General features: G+C 38.3%; 1 protein-coding gene across 3 annotated transcripts in view; it reads right to left on the bottom strand.

The window, feature by feature from the left end:
• Window positions 1–24599, bottom strand: part of PDGFC (platelet derived growth factor C) — a 206955-nt gene that overhangs the window by 12561 nt on the left and 169795 nt on the right. For all 3 annotated transcript variants that reach the window (XM_025921706.2, XM_086704006.1, XM_086704005.1), the window contains one exon: window positions 1105–1312. In XM_025921706.2, the coding sequence (XP_025777491.1) occupies window positions 1105–1312 (208 nt within the window). The remainder of the gene's footprint in view (window positions 1–1104; window positions 1313–24599) is intronic.

Genomic DNA, 24599 nt, shown 5'->3' with positions numbered 1-24599 from the left:
CAAAATATCATGGTTGGGCAAGTCTGAACATGACCTGCTGAGATTAAAGCTCTTGATCCAGAAGGGCTGCAACTCTTAGCAGGAAAGGGCAGGAATCGGGTTTCTTTCTGACAAGATTTAGAAGAACAAGTCTGGTGCAATCTGCCCTTGTGAATTGCTCAAACCAACTAAACCTTGTTCCTTCTATATAAATTCTCCAAACTGTCTTTCCATTCTCTAGAGTGATCCTGGATAGATTTCAATGTTTCTTTCTGAGAACCTGAAAGAGATTTTTTTTTTTTTTGAGGGCATTATAATTCGCCAGTTATTTCTGTTGTGGGTTCATGTGTGTCTGATATGGATACTTCCCAATCCTGACGTCACTAGGAAAATGAACTAACCTTAGAGAAGACTCAATTAACATTATTCCCAATTTCTTGACCATGTGGAATTAAGTTTAATCATCAACACTTTCACTCTTGAAGGGAGATAGGCTCATACAGTCAAGTGATCATTTCAGAGGCAGACTTCCAGAGAGAAAAATTATCATGGTGGGAATTTCTTTAGGTCATTCTTTTCTTGCTCTGAATTCTATCTTGGAAACTACTAGTCCCATTTTATGGTGAGCCACTGTTATTTTCTGTATTATTTATAGAAGTTTTCAGGCTTAAGAGATGGACATTAATATAATCCTGACCCATGAGGAGATGGTAGATAACGATTTTGGTTTTTCCCCCTTTTCTAGGCCCAAACCTGGTTTAGCAGCTAAGGTAGTCTTTCTTGAGTCTCTAAATCAATATACCCTCCAAATTAGATTTGAATAAGCAAAAATTCTCATGAAATATAAAAGAGGACTTCATCAAAATGATATTTTTGAATTAAAGAAATGACAACAATTATTCAGCAAAACTGTCCTTTTTAATTTTCCAAACCCACTGAATTACAATTACTTCTCTTTGTATGCACTCTCATTTACTATGTAAATATGCTCAAATGTTACAAAAATGGGTTAAATACATCACTGAAGAATTTTAAACTCTACTCATTGGAAGCTATGGTAGAAGAATCTGAAACATTAGCTGTTGAGAAAATCAAATGAGGTTCGAATCTGAAGACAGAACTTACCTCTGGATTTTCTTCCAAAAACAAAAGCTTTGCCAAGAAGTTGCCAAGTTGGCCTGTATAGATCTTCCAAGTCCAATTGCCATCTATCTGGTTCAAGATACCGAATAAGATCTTCCAAGGTACTAAAGGCGGTGACAGCGTTATTAAGCAGATCCAGAGGCAAAGCTGAAGGGGGTAACACTGAAGGGCTCGCGGCCTCTGTGAATTGCTGAAAGCAAAATGAATCTTACGTTAACTGTTTTAAAAATGACGATGTATTTCTTCTGGACTCATGCACGAGGTTAGGCAAACTAAGGCTGAAAATGCAAGGGAAAGGAAACTATATTCAACATAGACGAGAACTGCTCTGCAAAGACTTCATGTAGATGAATTCCAATAAATTTTCTGTGCAGTCAATGAGAAGGACATTAACTTTCATCATCACAAACCATGGCGGATGTGGATATCTGTTGCTTAAATACGAAGAAAATGTCTTTATGGCTCAATTAGGGGCTTAAAATGGAAACTATAATACAGTTTACCAGATTTTTCTTTTTTGCTTTTCACTTTTCATTTTCCTCAATCTGGAAAAATCACCAGGGAGTTATGCAAATGAGTGTCAGATCAATTATAAACATAATATAAAATAATTAAGCCATGAAGAATTAGAACAAACACAGGCGAAAAGCCTTTCACACTGGAGAAGGACTTGTTAGCCAAAGTAGCCCACAAACAAGCCATAAAAAAAGAACTTTGATAAATTTGCCCATACTTTTTTTTTTTTTTTTTTAAATAAACAGGATTAAAAGACAGACACTGGGAGAACACCCTGATAAATGACGTGTCACAGGATTAGTGTCTAGAATATATAAAAAAAACTCCAACAACTTGATAGAGAATGGGTAAATTCCAGACAAGAAGTCTAAATGGCCAATAGATATATAAAAACATGCTAAAATTCATTAGTTATCAGAGAAGTGCAAAACAACATGAGGTATTATTTCACATACAAAAAAAGGAGAAACTGCAGGGATTGAAAAGAAAGGATGGCCAAGGATGTGGGTAAATTGGAATTTCTCTGTTCCGCTTGCAGAAGTGAATGTAAATTAGTACATCCACTTCCGCTGATTTAATGGATGTACACTGGATATTAGAGTTAAGACTTATATGATGCATGTCCCTGTAATTCACTTTTGTATAAAAAAAAAAGGGTTTATGTCCTCTTATTTGTGCACATGGAAATATATGCAAAAAAATCCATCACAGTGCTGTTTGAAATAGAGAAAACTTCAAAGTAATCTGAATGGCCATGGATAGAGCAATGGATTAAAATACATCATTTTTAATGGTAAACAAAAATGAGGCCACGATTTCAATAAAAGTTCAATAACAAACTTGCCCCTCCAACCACAAATTTTTAGAGCGGACTAAAGTTAGGCAGTGGTAGATCAGAACTGAAATCGAACCAGGCAAAATAAATACGTGAACAAACGCTTAACTTAATTATTATTCTTATTTTTAAGTTTATTTTGAGAGAGACAGAAAGAGAGAGTGGGGTGAAGGGCAGAGAGAGAGAAACAGAGAGAGAATCCCAAGTAGTCTCTGCACTGTCAGCACAGAGCTCGATGTGGGGTGCTCGAACTCATCAATCGCGAGATCATGACTGGAGCCGAAACCAAGAGTTGGACGTCTAACCAACTAAGCCACCCAGGAGCCCCAATTATTTTTACTTACTTATTTACTTATTATAATTTTTTAAAGTTTTATTTATTTAAGAAACCTCTAAACCCAACATAGGACTCGAACTCGCAATCCGAAGATCAAGAATTGCATGTTCTTCCAACTGATCCAGCCAGGCACCCTTGTTTTTATTTATTATTTTTTTTTTTTCAGAGGAGGAGAGATGAAGAGTATGGAAGAAAACATTTGTGTGGGTTGCTGTTCATTACAGTAGTATTTACAATAACAGAAAATTGATAATAAATCTAAATTTATAGTATTGGAAATGTTAATTGCACTGTACTCAAACTGAAATAGTGTGCCTTCATTAAACATTAAGTCCTCTAAGCATTTTTATTAACAAAAGAAATGCTTACTATGTAGTAAATGACAAAAAAAAAAAACCCAGCCTATATAAATATACCTTGATTTAATATACATTACTGTATATAATATACATGTCTATATTTTTAACATTTTTATAATAAATATGGATTCCTTTTAGAGATCCAGTAAAAATAACATTTGTTGTAATAATTAAAAAAAACTATCATGTAAGTTCTTCCTTTTCATCTTTATTACTTGGATCCTGGGCTAGATACTGGAAACAATCTATTCTATTCAGCAGACTCTAATGTTGTCTCCTTGCCTTCAGTCTTTCTTTATTCCCTTTATTCTGTGCTGCATAACCTCGGGTTAATCTACCTAAAATAAGTTATCACTGATCATGTGATGAATCTGGACAAATGCCTAGAGTGATTTCTCATCTGGAGGATAAAATCCAAATTCCTCACCCTGCATTCAGGATCCTCACAATCTGACCTTGGCTCACCTTTCCCATTTAATCCTCTACTCATCAAAGACAGGCACATTTTGTTCCAATCAATCCAGTCTCTTCACTAACTACTGCACATGTCATATTCATCGCAGACCTTGTACCTCCACCCATGCTAAATACTGCTCTCCGTCCCCCATATGCAAAGCTCTCTCCTGTGATCCGCATAATAAATCTTTACCATTTATAATGGCCTTTCTTGAAACATGATTCACCCATGAAAACTTCCTTAATAACAGGGCTATTGTTGGCCATATATCTCAATTGTGTCAATTTGAAAAAGATCCTCTCTCTGCGCTATTCTGTGGGCACACGGCTTGAAAAGCAGAAGCTGTTTTATAAATTAGAAAAAGGACAAAAGAAGAGAAAAGAAGAGGAAAAAGAAAGAAGGAAAGAAGGAAAGAAAGAAAGAAAGAAAGAAAGAAAGAAAAAAAGGAAGGGGAGGGGAGGGAAGGGGAGAAAAGAAAAGAAGAAAAGAAAAGAAAAGAAAAGAAAAGAAAAGAAAAGAAAAGAAAAGAAAAGAAAAGAAAAGAAAAAAGAAAAGAAAAGAGAAAAGGACCACTGTTCTCTGCGGCAGGCATATCCCCTGATGAGGCTCATAAGTTTCATGGGTGCAGATCCTTCTCTGCCCACAGGAAGAGAGGCATTTTTATAGAGCATAATCATCAGAAATGAATGTGGCAGTCTTGGGTCAACACTGATTTCATTCTTATTTTAAAGCTCTAATTTCAATAATGTCAAGAGTCTGGCTAAAGTATTAGCACGAAGATGTTTTCAATTATTCAATCCAACTTTTGAGAGTAGAAACCAAATGTAATACATTTCTGTTTACCTCTAGTATTTTTTAGTTGTCCAAGAAGTGCAAAACTGCTCTGATAGAGAATATTATAATTGATAACTATATTATGGATATAAATAAACAATTGTATGATAAAAGCTTTCATTGTTGATATAACCAATTTGGTTAATATTGATTAAGTTTGTAATGTGAAAAGGTTAATGCAAATGTTTTGCAAATTTTTAAAATACAAGCCAAATGTATGTTTATATAAAGTGAAATTAAGGGCCAGTAATACTCAAAGAATAACTGAGTTATTACTCATGATTATGACGATATGAAACAAATCAAATATGTCATGATCTGCACACAGAGAGTAAATGTAGAAAGCTAATACAAAAATATATTATTCAATAAGATGTCAGAGTGCAGATATATATTTTAGGTATGATATAAAATTGTTTTTTAAGCCATTTTCAATTAGATCATAATCCAAGAATGGCTTATTTTGCTTCCGTGTTTGAGGATCTCTGCATAGAACATTCCTTTTGAAGCAATGAAAAGTTCCAACTGAAATCAATACTGCTGAAATAAGCGCGAAGTATTTATATAAAAGAAAGCAAAACAAAAGAAACCTGTACTATTGGACAAACAAAATATGCACACCTTGGGTTCCATGAAATATCAGCATATCAAATCTCCTGAAATGACAAAAGCTGGAAGAAAACAAGTTGGCATACATTACTGCATGCATATATCGGATGGTGTTATAAACCTCCAAGTTTCTAAATATTTAAATTAAAATAAGAGAAATATTTATTTATTTATTTATTTATTTATTTATTTATTTATTTAATTTTTTGAGAGAGAGACGGAGTGAGTGGGGAAGGGGCAGAGAGAGAGAGGGAGATACAGAATCTGAAGCAGGCTCCAGGCTCTGAGCTGTCAGCACAGAGCACGACACGGGGCTCAAACCCACGAGCCGTGATATCATGACCTGAGCTGAAGTTGGATGCTCATCCGACTGAGCCACCTAGGTGCCCCTAAGATAAATTTTTAAAAAAGATAAGGATACACACATAGCAGTTTCCACCCCAACACAGGAGGGAATAATCAACTTGCTTCCCCTGGGTTCAAAGAATCAGTCTTTGGACAGAACAGAGGAAGCACTGCTTTTATTTAAGGGCTTTCTCATGACTCTTAACCACACCCACTGGTTCCAGAACAACCCAGTCTTTCACTTCTGTAGTTCTGCTTTTCTAAGTGGTCTAAAGGGATTCTCAGAGAAAAGGGAGAGCAATGGAAAACAGAAGTTAGAGGGGAAAAAAATGCCCCCTGATCCTTTACATTTTAATTTTTCCTCTAATTAAAAACTATTCTTTTCAGTCTAAGCCATAGCCTTTCCTCCAACATTTAGCGTCTAAAGAATTCTAACAATATCTTTTATTTAAAAATACTAATGTTGGGCTAAGTGCCTTAGATTGAATTGGATTTGCACATCCTCCATTCACTGTCTTCTGTTCACCATGAAAATAGATACTTACTACTAAGTTATGGGTCATCCTAAGAATATTTAGTGGACGATAATGGTCAGTAATGGAAAGCACAGTTTCTTGGTGTGCTATAACGTTAGCTAAATCCATACCCTTCCTTTAGTAAGCCAGGAAAAAAAAGGTGGGGGGGGGGTAGTTTCTGCCACTCCGTGCAAGGTAGCAGTGACAACCAGGTGACTCTCTAGTCCCAGCCTAGATGTTCAGGTAAATTACTTGGAGGGATAGAAGGTGAAAGAGTAGAAAGAGATCTGAAATCTCTATGCAGTGAAGTGTCCTGTTGAACAGTGCGTTTCTAAAATGTCAGTGCCATGTACTAAGAAGTAAGAAGGATCCTAAACAAAATGAGATCTTTTAGATTGCTTGGTGAAAGTTACTCTGAATGACAGCATGATATGAGAGAAGAGCCCTGATCAAGAGTCAGTGAGTCTAGGCTCTAATCCTGAAGCTACTCCCATTTAGGGAAGAGAGTTTGGGCAAATACTATAACCCCTCTGAGCCTCAGTTTCTTCCTCTGTGAAGTGCTAGCTACTAAACTCAGTCACCTCTAAGTTTCTTTCCGGGTTTTAAATTTAAGAATTTTATGTAATTATCAGGTACAAGAGGGCTCATTTTCTTCACATCCTCGCCAGTCTCCTGATCTCTTGTGTCCCTGATGATAGCCGTTCTGACAGTGTGAGGTGGCATTTCACTGTGGCTTTGATTTGCATTTCTCTGATGTTAGTGATGTTAAGCATCTTTTCATGTACTGTTAGCCATTTGGATGTCTGCTTTGGAAAACAAAACAAAACAAAACAAAACAAAACAAAACAAAACATAACAAAACATGTCTATTCAGATTCTCTGCCCACTTTTTTAAATCAGGTTTTGTTTTGGTTATTGAGTTGTATGAGTTGCTGATATATTTTGGATATTAGCCCCTTATCTGATACATGGTTTGCAAATTTTCTGTCCCATTCCACAGGTTGCCTTTTTATTTGGTTGACTGTTTCTTTGATGTGCAGAAGCTTCCAGTTTGATATAGTCCTACTTATTGATTTTTGCTCTTGTTACTTGTGCTTTTGGTATTATTACCAAAAAGTTCTTGGGCAGTGTTGGTGGGGATGTAAATTTGTTCAGACACTATGAAAAACAATATAGTGGTTCTGTACAAAACTAAAAAGAGAACTATCATACCATGTAGCAATCCCATTTGTGGATATATATCCAAAGACAGGAAAACAGGATATTGAAAAGATGTTTACCCTATGTTTACTGTAGCATTATTCACAATAGCCAACATATGGAAACAACCTAAGTATCCATCAAGGGATGGGGGGATAAAGAAAGTATGATGTATATCGACAATGGAATATTATTCAGCCACGAGAAAGAAGAAAATCGTGACATTTGTGACAACATGGATGGAGCCTGAGGGCATTATACTATGTGACATAAGTCAGACAGAGAGAGACAAATACTGTATGATTTCACTTATATGTAGAATCTAAAAAAGCTGAACTTGCAGAAACAGAGAATGTAATGGTGGTTACCAGGAGCTTGGGGGTGGGTGAGGTGGGGAGATGTTGATACAAACTAGCAGTTAAAAATTAATAAATACTAGGGGCGCCTGGGTGGCTCAGTCGGTTAAGCATCCGACTTCAGCTCAGGTCACGATCTCACGGTCCGTGAGTTCGAGCCCCGCGTCAGGCTCTGGGCTGATGGCTTGGAGCCTGGAGCCTGCTTCCGATTCTGTGTCTCCCTCTCTCTCTGCCCCTCCCCCGTTCATGCTCTGTCTCTCTCTGTCCCAAAAATAAATAAATGTTAAAATTTTTTTTTTAAAAATTAATAAATACTAGAGATCTAATGCACAGCATTATGATGATAGTTAACAGTATTGTAATATATGGTAAGAGATCTTAAATATTCTCACCACAAAAAAGAAGTCATTATGTGATGTGACTATGGCTGTAATCTTACTGCAGTATAGAAATGTATCAAAGTTACATACTGTGCAACTTAAATTTACACTATGTAACATGTCAATTACATCTCACTTTAAAAACGGAAGAGGAAAAAAGAAAAATAAAGAGTTCAATAAAGCTTCAGGAAAATTTTGGAAAGCTTCAGAACAAAACATATTCCTTAGTAAGTCTGTGATGGGGCAGAACTCTATTTTTTTTTTTCTTTAAATTCTTCCTGTTGCTTTAGATTATCAGTGAATTTTGGGAGACACTGCCCTATCACTGGTACAACTAACATAATTTTACATTGTTTTTTGTTTGTTTGTTTTTACTATCCTGAGAGTGCACACAAGTTTACCTTGCCTTTTAAGGCAAATGTCCCTCGAAAGGCAAACATATCTAGCTTATGAATGGAAAGGCAAACATATCTAGCTCTCAGAATCAGAAGGAAACAGATTCATGTTCAGAGAATTGATATCAGTATGTTTTCAAATACATATAGGTACATGTTGGGTTATGAGATGAATTGTGTCCCCCCAAAATACCTATGTTAAAGTTGTCCTCTTCAGTACCTCAGAATGAGACTGTATTCAGAGACATGGCCTCTAAAGAGGTAATTCGGTTAAAATGAGGTCATTTGGGAGGGCCCTAATCCAACATGACTGGTCCTTCTAAGAAGAGGAAATGTGCTTACAGACACATGCACAAAAGACACAGGGAGAAAATGGCCATATACAAGTCAAAGAGAAAGGCCTCAGAAGAAACCAATCCTGTTGGTACCCTGATCTGGAACTTCTAGCCTCCAGAACGGTGAGAATATAAACTTCTGTTGTTTGAACCACCCAATCTGTGGTACTTTGTAAGAGCAGTCCTCGCGAACTAAAGCATGGTGTCATCGACTTCTTAGTATCCATCACAGCAGCAAACAAAGATTAATTTTATACTATACCCATTAAATCACTTAACATTTATTCAAAAGCTCATGAGGTGGGCGCTGTAAACAAAACAAACCAAAATACTTGCCCTGGTGAAGTTTAACTTTTATAAGCTGAGTATTCCCTATTATAGGAAAGATTTTCCCTTTCCTATTATAAGTGTAATTTTTTCTTGCCAAAACAAAGCCAAACTGAGAATCTGCTATTGTGAATCACATAAATAACCCAACTCACATCAAACAAATCCTGGTGGGCGTGGAACATAAAAAGTGAACTAATGGGGCGCCTGGGTGGTTCCGCTGGTTAAGCGTCATGACTTCGGCTCAGGTCATGATCTCACGGTTCGTGAGTTTGAGCCCCACGTTGGGCTCTGTGCTGACAGCTCAGAGCCTGGAGCTTGCTTTGGATTCTGTGTCCCTCTCTCTCTGCCCCTCCCCCACTCATCCTCTGTCTCTGTCTCTCAAAAATAAACAAACATTAAAAAAATGTTTAAAGTGAACTTAACATGAAAAAAAATAACTGAAAAATGGATATATTTCTACTTTTATTATTGAAAAATAACAGGCAGCCCTGGGTTCACATCCAGTTATGGCCATCTGAGAATCAGTGTTACGAGCTCAACACAGAAAGTTTGGCTACAAGAATGAGTCCTCTGATCGACTTCTCGAGACATTGTTAACTTTGGAGAAATCAACATTTTTAGTGTTTTTGTATTTTACTACAGCTACTTTAAATATTTTATGCATATATAATCATCTTTTCCTTTTTTAGAAAAAGAAAAGCTGACTTCCTGTTTGGAACAGTACTATCTGAATTGCTTATAATTTCACAATAAATAGTTACGTATCTCTAAAAAACCCATAGCTTGTCTTTTTATTAGGATTTTTGTGGCGAGTGCAATTTTAAAAATATAACATTTACAACGAATCTTCCCTGGACAAATACACACATACAAATGTTTACTCTGAGTAGCATAGCAACTACCACAAAACTTTTGGTGCCTACCAAGATTTATGTTGCAGCTTTCTTAGCCCTCTGCATTCAGTACCTTTCAAACTGATAAGGAGCCTTTCACTTCATTCATACCTAACAGAAGGGTTAGGAAAGCCGATTAGGTTTTATTCTTGTTGCACTCATTAAATACGAATAACAAAATAAAAATCCAGGTGTTCTAAAAGAAGGAAAAAAAAAGTTCAGTCTTGTTACATCCCTTCGTAAAGGTGACTTCAGTATCATTTATAGAATGTCAAGCTGGTATAATGCATATAGGTCTGACTTTTCGAGAGCTTAGGAAGCAGACAGGGCACACAGACAAAAATGCCTGCCAGGAACAACTGACGGGAGGTTCTGTAAAGACACAAGAATGCCCTGGAACAATTCATTTAAACACGCTTCTTTGTCCTGCCCCTTGTTCTTATCTGAATTCATCCAAAAAGTTATCTTCGTTGTGTTTTTAAGTTATTCTTAAGCCAGCACAGAAAAGCAAATGCTTGCATTCCTACTCAAGAACAGATGTTTTAATACTGTGTGGGTAATGCAGATTATAGATTTAAGTGAGAAATCCTAGGGAAGGTGGCCGGTTGTATTCACGTCAAGTCTTAATATGAGAAGTTCTGACTGAAAGAGCACGGTGATTGAGTAAAATTTGACATATCTATGCAACCAATTGTAGTGACAGGCCAGTATGAAAAGCGAGAAATGTTTATCACCCAGAACTTTTTTAAAAGCAGTGATTTCAAGGCTCAAACCTGACCCTGACCTTTAAACGCCGAGAGCTTTGTGGTTTCGGGCAAACCCTGAGCAGCAGCAGGACTCTGCCTGGGCCCAAATATGGAAAAAGAGATGACTAGCGGTGCTGAAAATGTTGTCTTTAAAAAAGTAATGTTGATGTTCATAAGCACAGCTTCTTACTCAATCAGTGGATGAAATAATTGCTACCGGCTCCGTTTTCCTATCAGCATGAAACTGGAGAATTACCACAATCTGACTACATTGACAAATTCCGGCATGGTTATCCTCAAATCCTCCTCACCTAAAGTGTTTGTGGTCTGCAGGCACCTCAATTAAATAATTTCACCCTGATGCTAATGCCTTAGGTTGGAAGGTCTCACAGAAGCTAACCCTCTGCCAGGGAGCAGGCTGACTGCGGGCTGGGGAATCAGCATTGACACACAGTTTTTCACTTCCTAGGTAAAAGTGTGGATTAGAAGTAATAATCTATACTGAAAACTAGAATCCCATGAGACAACTAAATAACATACTCCCAAGCACATTTTCCACAATGGCATCTGTGGGAAGCCAAAATTAAGGGTGTTTTTTTTTTTTTTCTACTAAGAGTTTAAAAATTATTCCCCTGAATCGAAAAATGTGACAGGCCATAAAAAGCTGAAACAACATGTAGCAGCTGCAAGTGTTTAACAACAAAACATCACAGGACTTTTTTTTTTCCTAATCTTATTATACTGAGTGTTTGTAAATTTGCTTTGTTACAGTACTCGAGAAATGATCGATAGTAAGAAACTTCAACTGAAAGAGAATGTAAACTAAGAACTGTTAGAAGAAAAACACATCCTCACTGAAACACTTGCAATACTGTTCACCTTGAAACAAAATCCCTAAGACTCTCTTATAGAAATGTCTCTTCTAGTTCAACATCTATCCTAATTCAATCTATTCAATTCAACAGCCAGTAAGGGAAATTTTGGGAATGCTTTGTAAAGATCTAGCTGAGAAATGATGCCTTATATTGGTAGATATTTTCGACTATATGTTCAATAAGTTTAATAGTCAGGTAAGACCCTCAACCTCATTTGAGTTTTGTATGGGAGGAAGACCTTCCTTGGGTAAGAAACAATGGTACAGTTATGTATTTTTAAATTGACAGTGTAAGAGTGGGAGCATGTGGCTGAAACTGGAGACAGTGACCAAAAAACCCCTCAGGACATGGTTGTGAGAAGTAAAATGAGACTGTCTAATGGAAGTAGTTCACATGTATATAAATGACTTCCACCAATGACTTCCTCCTGCCCCCACACCAGCTTGAACCCAATGGTCCATTTTCTCAGTCTTTGTCCTAACTTACAAGCAGCTTTCTAAGTTTTCTTCCTATCCCAAGAGATCTTCTCCTTGGCTCTGTCTACTGGTTCCTCTTGATCACTTTGCCTTTGTGTGCTGGAGTGTTCCGAGGTTCATCGCTTGGACCTCTTCTATTTCCTGTCTACATTCTTTCCTCTGGGGATCTCACACAGTTTCAAAGCATTGCATGCGATTTACATGCTGACCAGCATCAAATCCCTATGTCTAACCTGCACCTTTTTGCTATCACAGCAATGGCAACTCCATCATCTGGACTCATCCTCTGCCCCTCTCCTTTGCTTACATTCCACATCCCACATCAAATTATCTTGCTTCTATCTTCAGATTATGTGTAGAATCTGACCACTTGTCATCACCTCCACGGCTACCATTTTATAATCCAGGCTACCATCTGCAATAATCTGACTGGCCTCCCTGTTTTTGCCTTTGCCTCTGTCGAATGAATGAAATAACAGAGCTTTACACTTTCAGCCACAAATGGTGGACATATTTTTATTGTTTTAATTTTTCTAGAAATACGTGACTGTTTTGAAACATCGTATTTTTAAAATCGTGGCTTTTATTTTAAACATTCTATTGATTACTCACAGTAAAACCTGATGGAAGAAGTTGGTACAGATTTTACACACCTCTTTTCACCCATTATGCCTTCTGCAAGTGGCTGTTCATCCTGCCCTGGGATACATTCTATCTGCTCAGAAGGCACTCAGTAATTGTTCCACAGCCTGCAGATGATATAAATTATGTTCTCTTCAGAGTAGGACAGCCATGCCCACCAGCCAAGAAAACTGGGTGTTTCTGTAAATTACATGGTGAACATCTTAGTTATGTGTGTGTCTGTAGCGATAACTGTTTGAAGCACAGAAAAGTATCACTTCCCTTAGAAAACTGTTTTAAAGATTAAGTAAAATAGTATAATTTAAAATTTTAATAAAAATTGAGCCTTATATGTATTCGGCATTATCATGCAGTTTTTATCGTGCAGTGCATTAATCATATTATATCAACTTTAGTCAAGATAAAAAAAATATTTTAAGAAATTTAGTTCATGATTTATGTTGGTTTGTGCCGTATGGAGTGACATTACCTATTTAGTCAATGTTCACTGATATCCCCACCCAACATTCTTATAACACTGACACGGCAAATCAGAACTTGTTCTGCCCCAGAGGGGAAATCTTTGTTCCAACTCCTTTCTCTGTTAAACCAGATTTATATTCAGTAGTTCTTCTCAGGGGACAAACAGGAATTTCACAACAGCAAGGTAAGTGAATGCATGTCTAGGTCTGTTTATGGCCATGAACAACTCTATGCTGAGGAACTTTAAAATATATATACAATAATGTCCTTAGCTCACATCTCTAATTTCAGTTTCTGGAATCTTTATTTCTTGCCTATAAAGTCTTTCTATGAAATTAAACAAATAAAACCCCACCAAAAATGTAGGATTTCACTAGTCAGACCCTCTGTGTAACTGTTATCTTAACTACAGTGTGTGGGATTGTACTGAAACAAACTCCTTTAAAGTAACTATTCAGCAAAAAGTGAATTTCATTTCAATGATGGAGGAAAATATGGATGGCAACTATGTTATCAAGTGCTAGGTCACTTCCTTCTACATTTTAAATCACTCTGTGATATTTCTATTTTGCCATAAAGTCTTCAATGCTCATCTCCAAATCCGAACACTTCCGAAAAAGAAAAGTATATGCTTATTTTATGTTCTTTCCTTATGTCCTTTCACACTGGTCACTACACTAAAATGAAGCTGTGTCACATGGTCAGAATTCTGGGCAGGTCAAGAGAAATCACCCACGGCCAAAGAGAGTGTAGAATATTCTTGTGAAAAGTTGCTGCTGCCTTTAGCCCCAAACACACCTGAGAAGTCTTTTCCTCCTGTTGCTAGAAGCAAGGTATGATTTTGAAATTGGGGGCAGATGAAAGTGAAGTCATCTCACAAAGTGTGATATGACTATTATGTGCTGGTACTGAGATGAAGAAGATAAATCGCCATTGTGCTGTTCTCATCTTCAGGTGGATACACAGGTATCCCCTGGGTAAGGACTACAACAGGGCTTAAAAACTAAGTGCTGTGAGAGCACTTAATTCCACCTGGAAGAATTAAGGGGAGGCTACAAGAAGAGGTTAAAATTCATGTTGGGATCAGAGAAGAAGAAAGCACTCACACAGATTAGAAGGCAGCATTTCTGATATTTACAAAGAACCAGAGCTGGGAGAAAGGACAGCGCTGGGGTCAAAGGCAGAGAAAGAGTGTGGCTGAAGCACGGCCACAGTGGGGTGGGCAGGGGGCAGGGGAGCAGGAGGGCAGGTGCTGGTAGGGGAGGATGCCGGCGGTGGAGAGCGGGGTTTGACTGATTAGGAAGCCTGTGTGTGCTAAAGGTGACTGATCAGTAAAGAGTCAACTCCTCCAGGAGGGTTTCACTAACCATGCTTTTCCATCCCCAGATCACTACCGCCAGGCTGGTTGCCCTTTACTTATCCTCTCCAACATCTCTACCAGTACACCGAAATGAAATTATTGTACCTCTCTCCCCCACTTGCCCATAAAGTATTTCAGAGCAGAGGTGAAGTCTTATGTCCCTCAGATAACTGTGATCCCTAGGAGCTTTTAAAATCTGACAGACAAAATGGGAATGAAGTATTTTTTTTTTTTTAAAGTGTGCTTTATAATCTAATGACCACCGTTGAGGAAAAGAAATGAAGGGAAGGGTGTCAAAGTCTGTCACCATGGTAGAATCAACAGGAATTGGCAGCTGATGGAACAGGGAATAAAGAAAAGAAGAGCCCAGCAAGATATTAAATATTTCTAGAGACAATGAGCTGAGTGACAAAATAGGTAAGGATGAAAGAAGGAAAGGGCTCAGGTTGGGTCACTTTAAGCAGAGGAGTTACGGAGTATTGGCATGGAAATGTCCAATGGACAACTGCAAACATTTCCATGGCATTAAAGACCGAGGGCTGGATAGGGATAGAGAGTAACAATCATTAACATATATAAGGTTAGTTGGAGCCACAGAAAACCAGAACAAATGTAATGAGTCGAGAAGATAATAATCAAAGAGAGGAAATTGGGATTTCCAATATTCAGATGCTAGGCTAAGGCACAGGAGCCAGCACAGGTGCCTGAAATAGATCAGCCAAAAGGGCTAGAAGAGAGCTGGGGTGCCCTGGATGCATTAGCAATTCTGTAGCCAAAGGAGAGAAGAATTCTGACAGGTGGAGATGGACGGCAACATCAGAGTGATGGAAAGATCAAGAAGGAAGAGGGATACAAATAAGCCACTGTAGTTCTTAAACAGGTGGTCTATACCCTTAGAAGTTTCAGCGAAGTGGGTAGAGAAGAAAAAGAGCCATGAAGAAAAAGGAGCAGGGGCACCTGGGTGGCTCTGTCAGTTGAGCAGACAACTTCGGCTCAGGTCATGATCTCACGGTGCCTGAGTTTGAGCCCCACGTCTGGCTCTGTGCTGATGGCTCAGAGCCTGGGGCCTGCTTCAGACTCTGCATCTCCCTCTCTCTCTACCGCTTGCCTACTCACACTCTGCCTCTCTGTCTGTCTGTCTCTGGCTCTTTCTCAAAAATAAATAAACATCAAATTTTTTTTAAATTTTTTTTTTTCAACGTTTATTTATTTTATTTTTGGGACAGAGAGAGACAGAGCATGAACGGGGGAGGGGCAGAGAGAGAGGGAGACACAGAATCGGAAACAGGCTCCAGGCTCTGAGCCATCAGCCCAGAGCCCGACGCGGGGCTCGAACTCACGGACCGCGAGATCGTGACCTGGCTGAAGTCGGCCGCTTAACCGACTGCGCCACCCAGGCGCCCCAACCCCATCAAATTTTTTTAAAGAAAAAGGAGCATAAATGGAGACAGTGAGTAGAAGTTACTTCATTAAGCGTGACAGTGAGAAAAAAAGGAGACAGGTTAATGGGTTTATGGGAAGGATGATTACAAAAAGGCTTACTATACATAATAGGGGGAGGAGTCTCTGTATATTTGCAATCAGTAAAGAAGAGGCCTAATGAAGCAAACAAAAGGAGTTTGAAGTCTGGGGAGAGTTAGGTCCACGGCAGGTAAAGACAGGGCAAGAACACCTGCCTCATAAACTGTGTGGAAGATTAAGATGTCACAGTGTTTCTGAGGGACAATATTTTCCACAAGCCTTAAAAGTGCTCATTTTTTTAAGATCTTACAATTTCTTATTTAGAATTTTACCCTAAGAAAATAATCAGAGCTAGTATCTAAGGATATTCATTGTAGCATGGAGAGTAAAATTAAATAAAAACCTAAGTGTTCATAAAAGGAAGATTGTTAAGTAAGCGATTATAACATATGTATGTATAGAGCATGGCCATTATGTTGCCGATGATTTTAGTGTATACTGGAACAAGGGAGAAATGAGCCCTGACAGCTCAGTGATATAACTGCGTCCAAGCTAAACTATAAAGCAAACAAGAGGATTTACGTTCTTGCATTTGCATTGTGCAAAGAGACTGAAGAAGAACCAGCTTAACATCTCATTCATTGTTCCCTAGTTTAAGGTTAATAAACATCTAAAAATAGACTCCTCAGATGTCACTCTCATATGCAGGGCTCCTACTGGCTACCTAAGTCTTGAAACGGAGCAGCCGGCATTTGTCAGTACAACTGAGACTGGGCTGTGATTCTAAAAAGTGTAACATTCACATATTTAAAGAAGGTAAAATTCTATCAGTCAGAATCCACTAAATGGATTATTAAAATAACAACCAATTTCTGTATGTAGAATCTAATGCATGGATTGGGGAGAGCTGCAATACGTGGGACATGCAAAGTCATGGCGAAGTTTAATAAAGTTCAAGGTCAATTTATGGCTGTCTTCCCATATTATTTTTCTTTGTCTTGTTTTTTACCTGGCTTCTCTACTCTGTCACCTTTGCCCCAAATGTCTGATGCTCTGGAGCCATCTTTACTCTCCTCACACCATCTTGCTTTATAAAAATCCTCATTGCTTCAGCTGATTTAGATAAGACACTAAGGGGGTTAAACACGTGGAAGGAGTAACTGCTACTCGATAGACAAATAGGAACATCCATAACTAATAGGCTGTTAATTATCCAAAGGCCATTCACATGATATATAAATTCATTCAATGATTCAATATACTGAGCACCTAATATGGGTTAGACACTATGCTAGATGTTGAGGATATATCAATGAACAAATTAAATGAAGTATATATCCTACTGGAGAGAAACAGACCATAAATACAATAAATGAAACAAAGGGATCATTGGATGGGGAGATGTACTATAGGAGAAAAGTGGGGAAGGGATAAGACAGGCAGAGATGGTCTCCGTGAGAAGGGAACATTCAAGCAAAAGTTGAAGGAGGAGAGAGTATAAGTCATGTGGCTCCCTGAGGAAGATAATTCTAGGTATACAGAGTGGGAGGGCAAATAATCCGAGGTAGGAAGGATGTCTGGTTTATTTGAGGAATAGCAAGGATGGGGCCCTGTAACTAGATCAGAGATAGTAGAGAGCCAGATAATATGGGATATTATAGGTCTCTGTAAGGATTAAGAGTTTTCTCTGAGTGATCTGGAAGTAGAGTTGGCAGATAAAACACCGGATGCCCAGTTACATTTAAATTTCAGATAACCAACAAATAACTTTTTAATATAAGTATGACCCAAAAGTTATGTAGTCATTCATCGTTTAGCTGAAATTAAAATGTAACTGGTCGGGGCGCCTGGGTGGCGCAGTCGGTTAAGCGTCCGACTTCAGCCAGGTCACGATCTCGCGCTCCGTGAGTTCGAGCCCCGCGTCGGGCTCTGGGCTGATGGCTCGGAGCCTGGAGCCTGTTTCCGATTCTGTGTCTCCCTCTCTCTCTGCCCCTCCCCCGTTCATGCTCTGTCTCTCTCTGTCCCAAAAATAAATAAACGTTGAAAAAAAAAAAAAATTAAAAAAAAAAAAAAAATGTAACTGGTCATCCTACGTTTTTATTCGCTAATTCTGGTAACCCTAGAAAGGCGTCATTGGAGAGTTTCAAGCAAAGGAATGACATTATGTGACTAATGTTTATAGAGGATCATACTGCTGTGCTGAAAAGATATTGTAGGAAGGCAAAGATGGAAATAGGAAGGCACTTAATAGGTAGTTCCAATAATCCAAGTGGGAAGGCTGAGGAGGTAGCTGGACATCCAAGAGAAGGTTTCAGGTTAGATGTAGGGGCTGGCTATGTAAACTTGGAAGCCAATGGCTTACGGATAGCACCCAAGCCACAAGATGGGATGAGATTGCCAAATGAGTGGGTGTTGATGAGGAAGAGGTGAGTACCATGGTCTCCCAGTCTGGATGAAGTGGTCTTGATTCAAAAGGGAATGACCCTAGGGATATTCTCAAAAAGTCAGGTCAGAGAGAGGAGTTGGAATCAGTAAAGGGAACTGAAAAGGAGTAGTCAGTGAGGCAGGAGGAAAATGGAGAGTGTGATGATCTAAGACCAAGGTGAAAAAGCATTCAGCGGAAGGTAATGAGGATCAGCTGTGTCAGGCACTGATGACAAGTCTAAGAAGAGGGAGACGGAAAACTTCCCACTGGATTTGGCAATATACATTCATAGGAGACCTTACCAGGTGCAACTCTGGTAGAACGGTAGGGGTGGAAACTTGCTGAGTAGAAATTAGGAGAGAATAAAAGGAGAGCAATCAGAGACAGCAAACGTAAAGAACTATTCTGAGGAGTTGCTGATGAGGGGAGCAAACAACAGCTCTGGTAGCCGCATGGGGATACGGGATCAAGAGAATGACATGTTTTTATAAGATGAGAGAAAGCGTAGCATGTTTGTATGCTGAAAGGAATGAACCAGTAGAGTAAAAAAAATAAGATGGCTGGTGCGTGTGTGTGCGTGTGTGTGTGGTGGGGGAGAGAAGCATGCAGGCACACCCTTGAAGATTAGATAAGATATGGAAGAGATGGAATTAGGCAGACACCCCAGTTCTCCAAGGTTGACCCAAGGTCATGGGGGGGGCAGGTGTTGAGATACAGATGAGAGATGGAGAAAGGGAATGGGGAGAGCTTGTGGAAGTCCTCTTCCGAGTGCCCGTATCCTTATGAAAAAGGAAGCAAAATTCTATGAGAGCGAGGATGGGAGAGACGATGCTGGAGGTTTGAAGGGAGGATAAAGGTAAAATGGCAGTTGTGGACTCTGGGAGAGAGGATGGGCAGAGAAACGGTAGGATGATTGTCCAGCATCACCACAGAACATTTGAATCTAAAACAGAAGTAGTTTCAGTTAGAATGACAACAGGAGTTCATTTGTGGACGCCATCCATGGTGTTGGGACGTAACTTTGTGGCTGGGTATTTCCAGAAGCTTCTTAAATCGGGTGCACTTGCCAAAAATCTCAGGCGAGGAGACCCACGGACAAAGGGTCACACAGGCAAATGCTGCGGTGATGGGGGCACAGAAAAGCCCAGGGCAAACACTGAGCACAAAGGAAGACAAAGAAACGGCGAGCTCAGGGCAGAATGTCACAGAGCATCACTAGAACCTCCAGTGTGTTCTGAGATTAATGAGGACTTCCAGAATGTTGTTGCTGGGGCCCTGTAAGAAGCTATGAGAGACTCAACAAGAGTCTATACCAATCTATTTTTCAGACACTTTTAAAGACAAACCGGTACAAAAAGGTTGTTCTAAGAAGGGTTAAATTTAGATATCAGAAACGCAGCCAGGCCCCAACTCCCTATTTGAATCAAGCATTTGGCTAATTCTGTCATCACAATGAATTCAATGTTACTTCTTGTTCAATGTGGAAAAAAATGGTCAAGTTAAAAATCTAATGTTAATCATTTTTTCCTAACTGATTAGACCAAAAGAAGAGTATTTGGTGAAAAGTATTAACTTCATGAGGAACTTGCAACGTGCTGCATAAGCAGTGTAGCTGCAGACAAATCAGCTTTAAAGACACTGTTTTAAGTCTGATAATATGAATATTCATGCAATGGATGTGATGCCACTTCTCTTTCCCGTTTTTCACAAATGGTTACTTGAAAATCCTGTATCTTTCTAAATGTCTTTCCTATTTTACTGATGTGGAAATAGTTTCTGGCTTCTGATGATTTTATGCAGAATATATGGAAATAATTACAGCCGAGTACCAGCGAGACTGTGGTTTTTTGATGTACTGATCAACTGCGGTTTCAGCTTCTGCTACTGTTGCTCACAATCTAGGAAGTGGTTAGTTTTGTTCTGGGGTTTAAAGCATGGCGTTATATAATTGTTGACACTGAGCTAACCTCTTTCTGATATTCGGAGCATGGTGTAATCCTGTATCAACTGTGTAAAGCAGCTTCTTCGTGAACTTTGGAAATTCTTGTGTTTTACTGACGCCACTGCTCCAGCCCGAAAGCATTTATTTCCTGTGCTAGCCCAAGTGACTGAAGCTGGTAGATGTGAGGTTTTCCCTTGAACCAAACACGGAGGGCAGACAGAAAAACTTATGAATCTTCAGCAGCTGCCCAGAAAATTATTGTTCTGATTTCACTAAACAGTAATGCACAAAATGAGGGTGAGGCCCCTAATTCTTCACTTGAAAACTATGCACTCTGAAATGCTAAATAACGTACGCATTTGTTTTTTGAAAATATGTATATAAAATTTAACCTACGGCAAGGGACTCAGATAAGCCAAAAGCATCTATGTGGAATGGGGGTACAATGACTGGCTATGTTGCAAAATACTTTATGTATGTCATCAGCAGGAGGCTATGAATGTCATCCAAGCTCTGCATGGGCATATATGTACATGCATATATGTATGTCCCATCCAGAACCGCTAAAGATGTTCTTACTGAAAATTAGGCCACTTGAGGCATGACTGACAAAACTGAAAAACTGAAGAAACTGAGGAGTATAGTCTGAGGTAGTAAAAAGTGATGGGGCATCGCTTCAAACTGGAAGGGATATTTTGAGACAATGCTGTACCATGGGAAAAAAAAACATGGAATTTTGAATGAGAAAAATCTGGGCATGGACCCAGATCCACCATTTATTATTTGTGGGCATGATCACGGAAGATCACTTATTTTCGCTATGTTTTAGAGTATTTGTAAGACATAATAATAATGAATAAGCTACCTAATTTACTGGGTTGTTTTGAAGCTCTAATAAGAGGGTGTGCATAAATATATTTTATAAGGTACCAAGTGGTTATGCATTGGCAGTAATGGAAAAAGTCATTAAAATCACTGCATGCAGTTTCAAAGGGAAGATTAGGACCAGTAAGAGGAGTTAAGAGAAGAAAGGTTTTTGCTAAATACAAGACAGAAATTTCTAAAAACAGTATTGGTTAAAAATGGAGTGGCCTCAACAACTAAGAGATAATGAATTCATGAGTTTTATGCCAAAGTTATTTTTGTTTGGGGAGCAAAAGGATTGTGAATCAGATGGAAGATATGCAAAGCTAATTTAAAGGTTTCTTCCAGTCTTGAAACTCTATGAACTTGTTTGGATAGAGTCAAAATAAGATGAAAAAAACCTTCAGCCTGAATTGGCCACCAGCATCCACTGCTTTGTCTTTTGCAAATCCTCCCCACCCCAAATTTTCTAAATAAAAATATGAGCTTCAAGAAGTAAACACAGGAGTTTGCATCAATTGTTTATTCAGATTTTTAAAAAATCAATATTACCTAATAAAGTGAACATGTTAATGTATGTGAAAGTATTGTGTAATTTGAAAGGCAAAACAGAAGCTTTTGTATAGATACTATGATGCTACACTGAGAAATGGGTAATTCAATTAACAAGGTTAAGCGTGGGAACTTGGACATTTTTTATTACTTTATATGAGCTGAATCTCTTTTCCTGTCTCCTTTTTATTTAGGTTTTTTTTTTTTTTTTTTTTTAAAGTTTCACTCATTTAAGTAATCTCTACACCCAACATGGGGCTCGAACTCATGACCCCGAGGAAAAAAAGTCTTATGCTCTTCCAACTGAGCCAGCCCAGTGTCCCCGGCACCCCCTATCTCACTTTTAAATTTTAGTTCCTACGTAAGCATCAGTTTCACATCTGGATGGTGGCAGTGATTTCTCAGGCAAACCACTAAGGGTTTTCCCAGGATTAACATCCATATTAAGCACAGGACTGCTGCTCCCCAGCTTTGGGCTCTAGGACTTTGGTTTACCACAAAAGAGTCCAGAAGCAGGCAGTTTTCCAGACAGTGCTATTTATGACTGTGCTATTGGCTATCACAGAGACATCTGCCACCATGGCACCCATGAAAGATACTATTTATCATTCATTCATTCATTTATTCGCTTCAAGCTCATTAGAATTCTGGAGTGCTTACTATGTGCCAGGTGCTCTGCTAAGAAGTGAGAATATGATAGTCAATAAAACAGTTTTGCATGGCAAGGCATTTAGAGCAACTGCAAAAAGTATATTTATTAATGTTTATGATATTCCACTTATGATACATTTATTGGGAACTTAAAATTTTAAAAAGGATCTGTCTTTAATACATCTGAGCTAAGAGGACTCAAACATGAATTTTCTTTTTCAGGTAATCTCTACCCCCAACATGAGGCTCGAACTCAAGACCCCAATATCAAGAGTCGCACATTTTGCTGACTGAGCCAGCCAGGTGCTGAGATTAACGAGGATTTTCTTTTTTTATCAAGAATATATTAAAAACAGCTTTATGAAATCAAAAAGCAAAACACAGAAAACGTGAAAAGTGTACCAAAATGAACTAATAAAAGGGAGTTATTTAAAATAAGGCTTGAATTCTAAAGAATTGATCCACACGTCAACCGAAGAAAAATCTGTTAAACATCAAGTCGTGTGAAGATTTTACAACAGTTAAATAAGTTTTAAAATATAAAGTGCTACATATTAATTACTTAGCTTTACTTCCCATCATGCATACCCCAACAAAATTGTTCTAAAAGCAATAAAATATGTTAGTAGCAGTAACCTTCCAAAGATGCAATACAAAGGCAAGTCTCAAAATAAATTAAAAACATGTACTCACTGCCTAATATGTATAGGTATGGTGGCAACAATGTAACACCCTGTCTAAAGTGGCTTAAAAACCTAATCTCCATTTGGCCATCAACTTTCAAATCTATTCTAGGAAGGCCTGGAAACTTTGATATGCCTAATGAAACCCTCCCGTTTATTATTCATAGAGATCAAAAGGGATATATGAAAAGTAGTTTCACCGTGGTTAACATCTGTAAATATTTTCTCTCAATCCCAAGGGTCAAGAAAAAAGTCTAGCGTCTTTGTCTATGCTTAAAACAAATGTAACAACAGACCGAAATTCTTTATGTCCTCAAAAGTACAGCACTGGGGACATGGGCGGGGGTGAGTAGGAAAATGATTAATTAGGTACTAATATCTGTATGATTCACAAATGGATAAGAAGTTTTAAAAGTACAGATTTCATTGCAGCCACAATCCGAATATATGAAGGAAAATACAATTGTATTAATAACGCTTCTTCATACGAATCAAATGTCAGTGTATTTGTGGAATGCTTGAACCAATTAGGAACTGAATTTAAACCTAAAAGTCACACTCCATGAAAAACATTTTGCATCAATCATTAAGCATTACAAATATCCCTAAGATTGTTCTAAAAGTAATGAAAACATGTTAGTAGTGATAACTTTACACAGATGCAATGCACAGGTAAAAATCACAGAGCCGATTTTGAAAAACAAAAGCAAACATGTCAAGCTCAGAAAGTTTAAGAAGAGCGGGGAAACAAGGGAGTATGCATGAGCAGAGAAAGGTTTTGAAACTACAGTATCTCCCAAAGCAAAACATCTCAATTGAGTGGCAAGTTATTTTTACCAAAAATGCTCTATCTTCAGGCAGAAATGCCATTAATACACAAAGAGTAAATACCACTAAAGGCCTCATTTCATGTAGTATGCCTAGTTCAGGAAGCCTAGAGACCTGTCTAAGCATTAAAAAATGGGCTTTCCAAAACCTTTAATCTGTGTTTCCAATTATACCATGGAGGGCACAGAGAACAAAGTTCACACTCCCACATTTTAGAAGTACTACCACGGGACAGTTACCCATACACAGTAGCTCTAGCTTCTTTCCTGGTTTCACTGCAAACATAAAGATAGCCAGAGGGCAGGAAGCAAGCAATCTCTTTCACCTGTGCTCATGGCCACTGGCAAACAGTTACTGGGCCGGGTGGACTGTTGGTTCAAAAACCATTAGTGGATCCCCCCACTAAAAGACCCATGAGTTTTTCAAAAGCAAGTGTGAGAGCAAATTAAACCAACAGGGTATGACTGCAGTCACGTTACCCATTTGGTTTCAAAGAGTGTTAAGTAGCCATTCAATAAATAGTTCTTAGCATCACTAAAGTAGGAGGAACATTCTGAAAAGCGATCATCGGGGACAAGTTACTAAAAAGGAGTAAGTTTTGAATAGGTCAACATTAATGGAAGACCAGTATATTCTTTCATTTATAAATGATACATCTTTTACAATCTAGATCGGATTTTTCAAATTCAAGCTGTAACACATTTAGTGGGTAATTGACTACATCGTAACAAGGATTCTTAAAAAAAAAGAAACAGAAAACATCACACTGATTTCATATATTAAGGTTAACTATTATTTCACAATACATACGTAT

The sequence above is a fragment of the Puma concolor genome, chromosome B1, assembly GCF_028749965.1.
Source record: "Puma concolor isolate L17-30 chromosome B1, mPumCon1.1.hap2, whole genome shotgun sequence".
NCBI lineage: Eukaryota > Metazoa > Chordata > Mammalia > Carnivora > Felidae > Puma > Puma concolor.
Note: the sequence above shows the minus strand (reverse complement) of the source record. Positions and strands in the feature narration are given on the sequence as shown.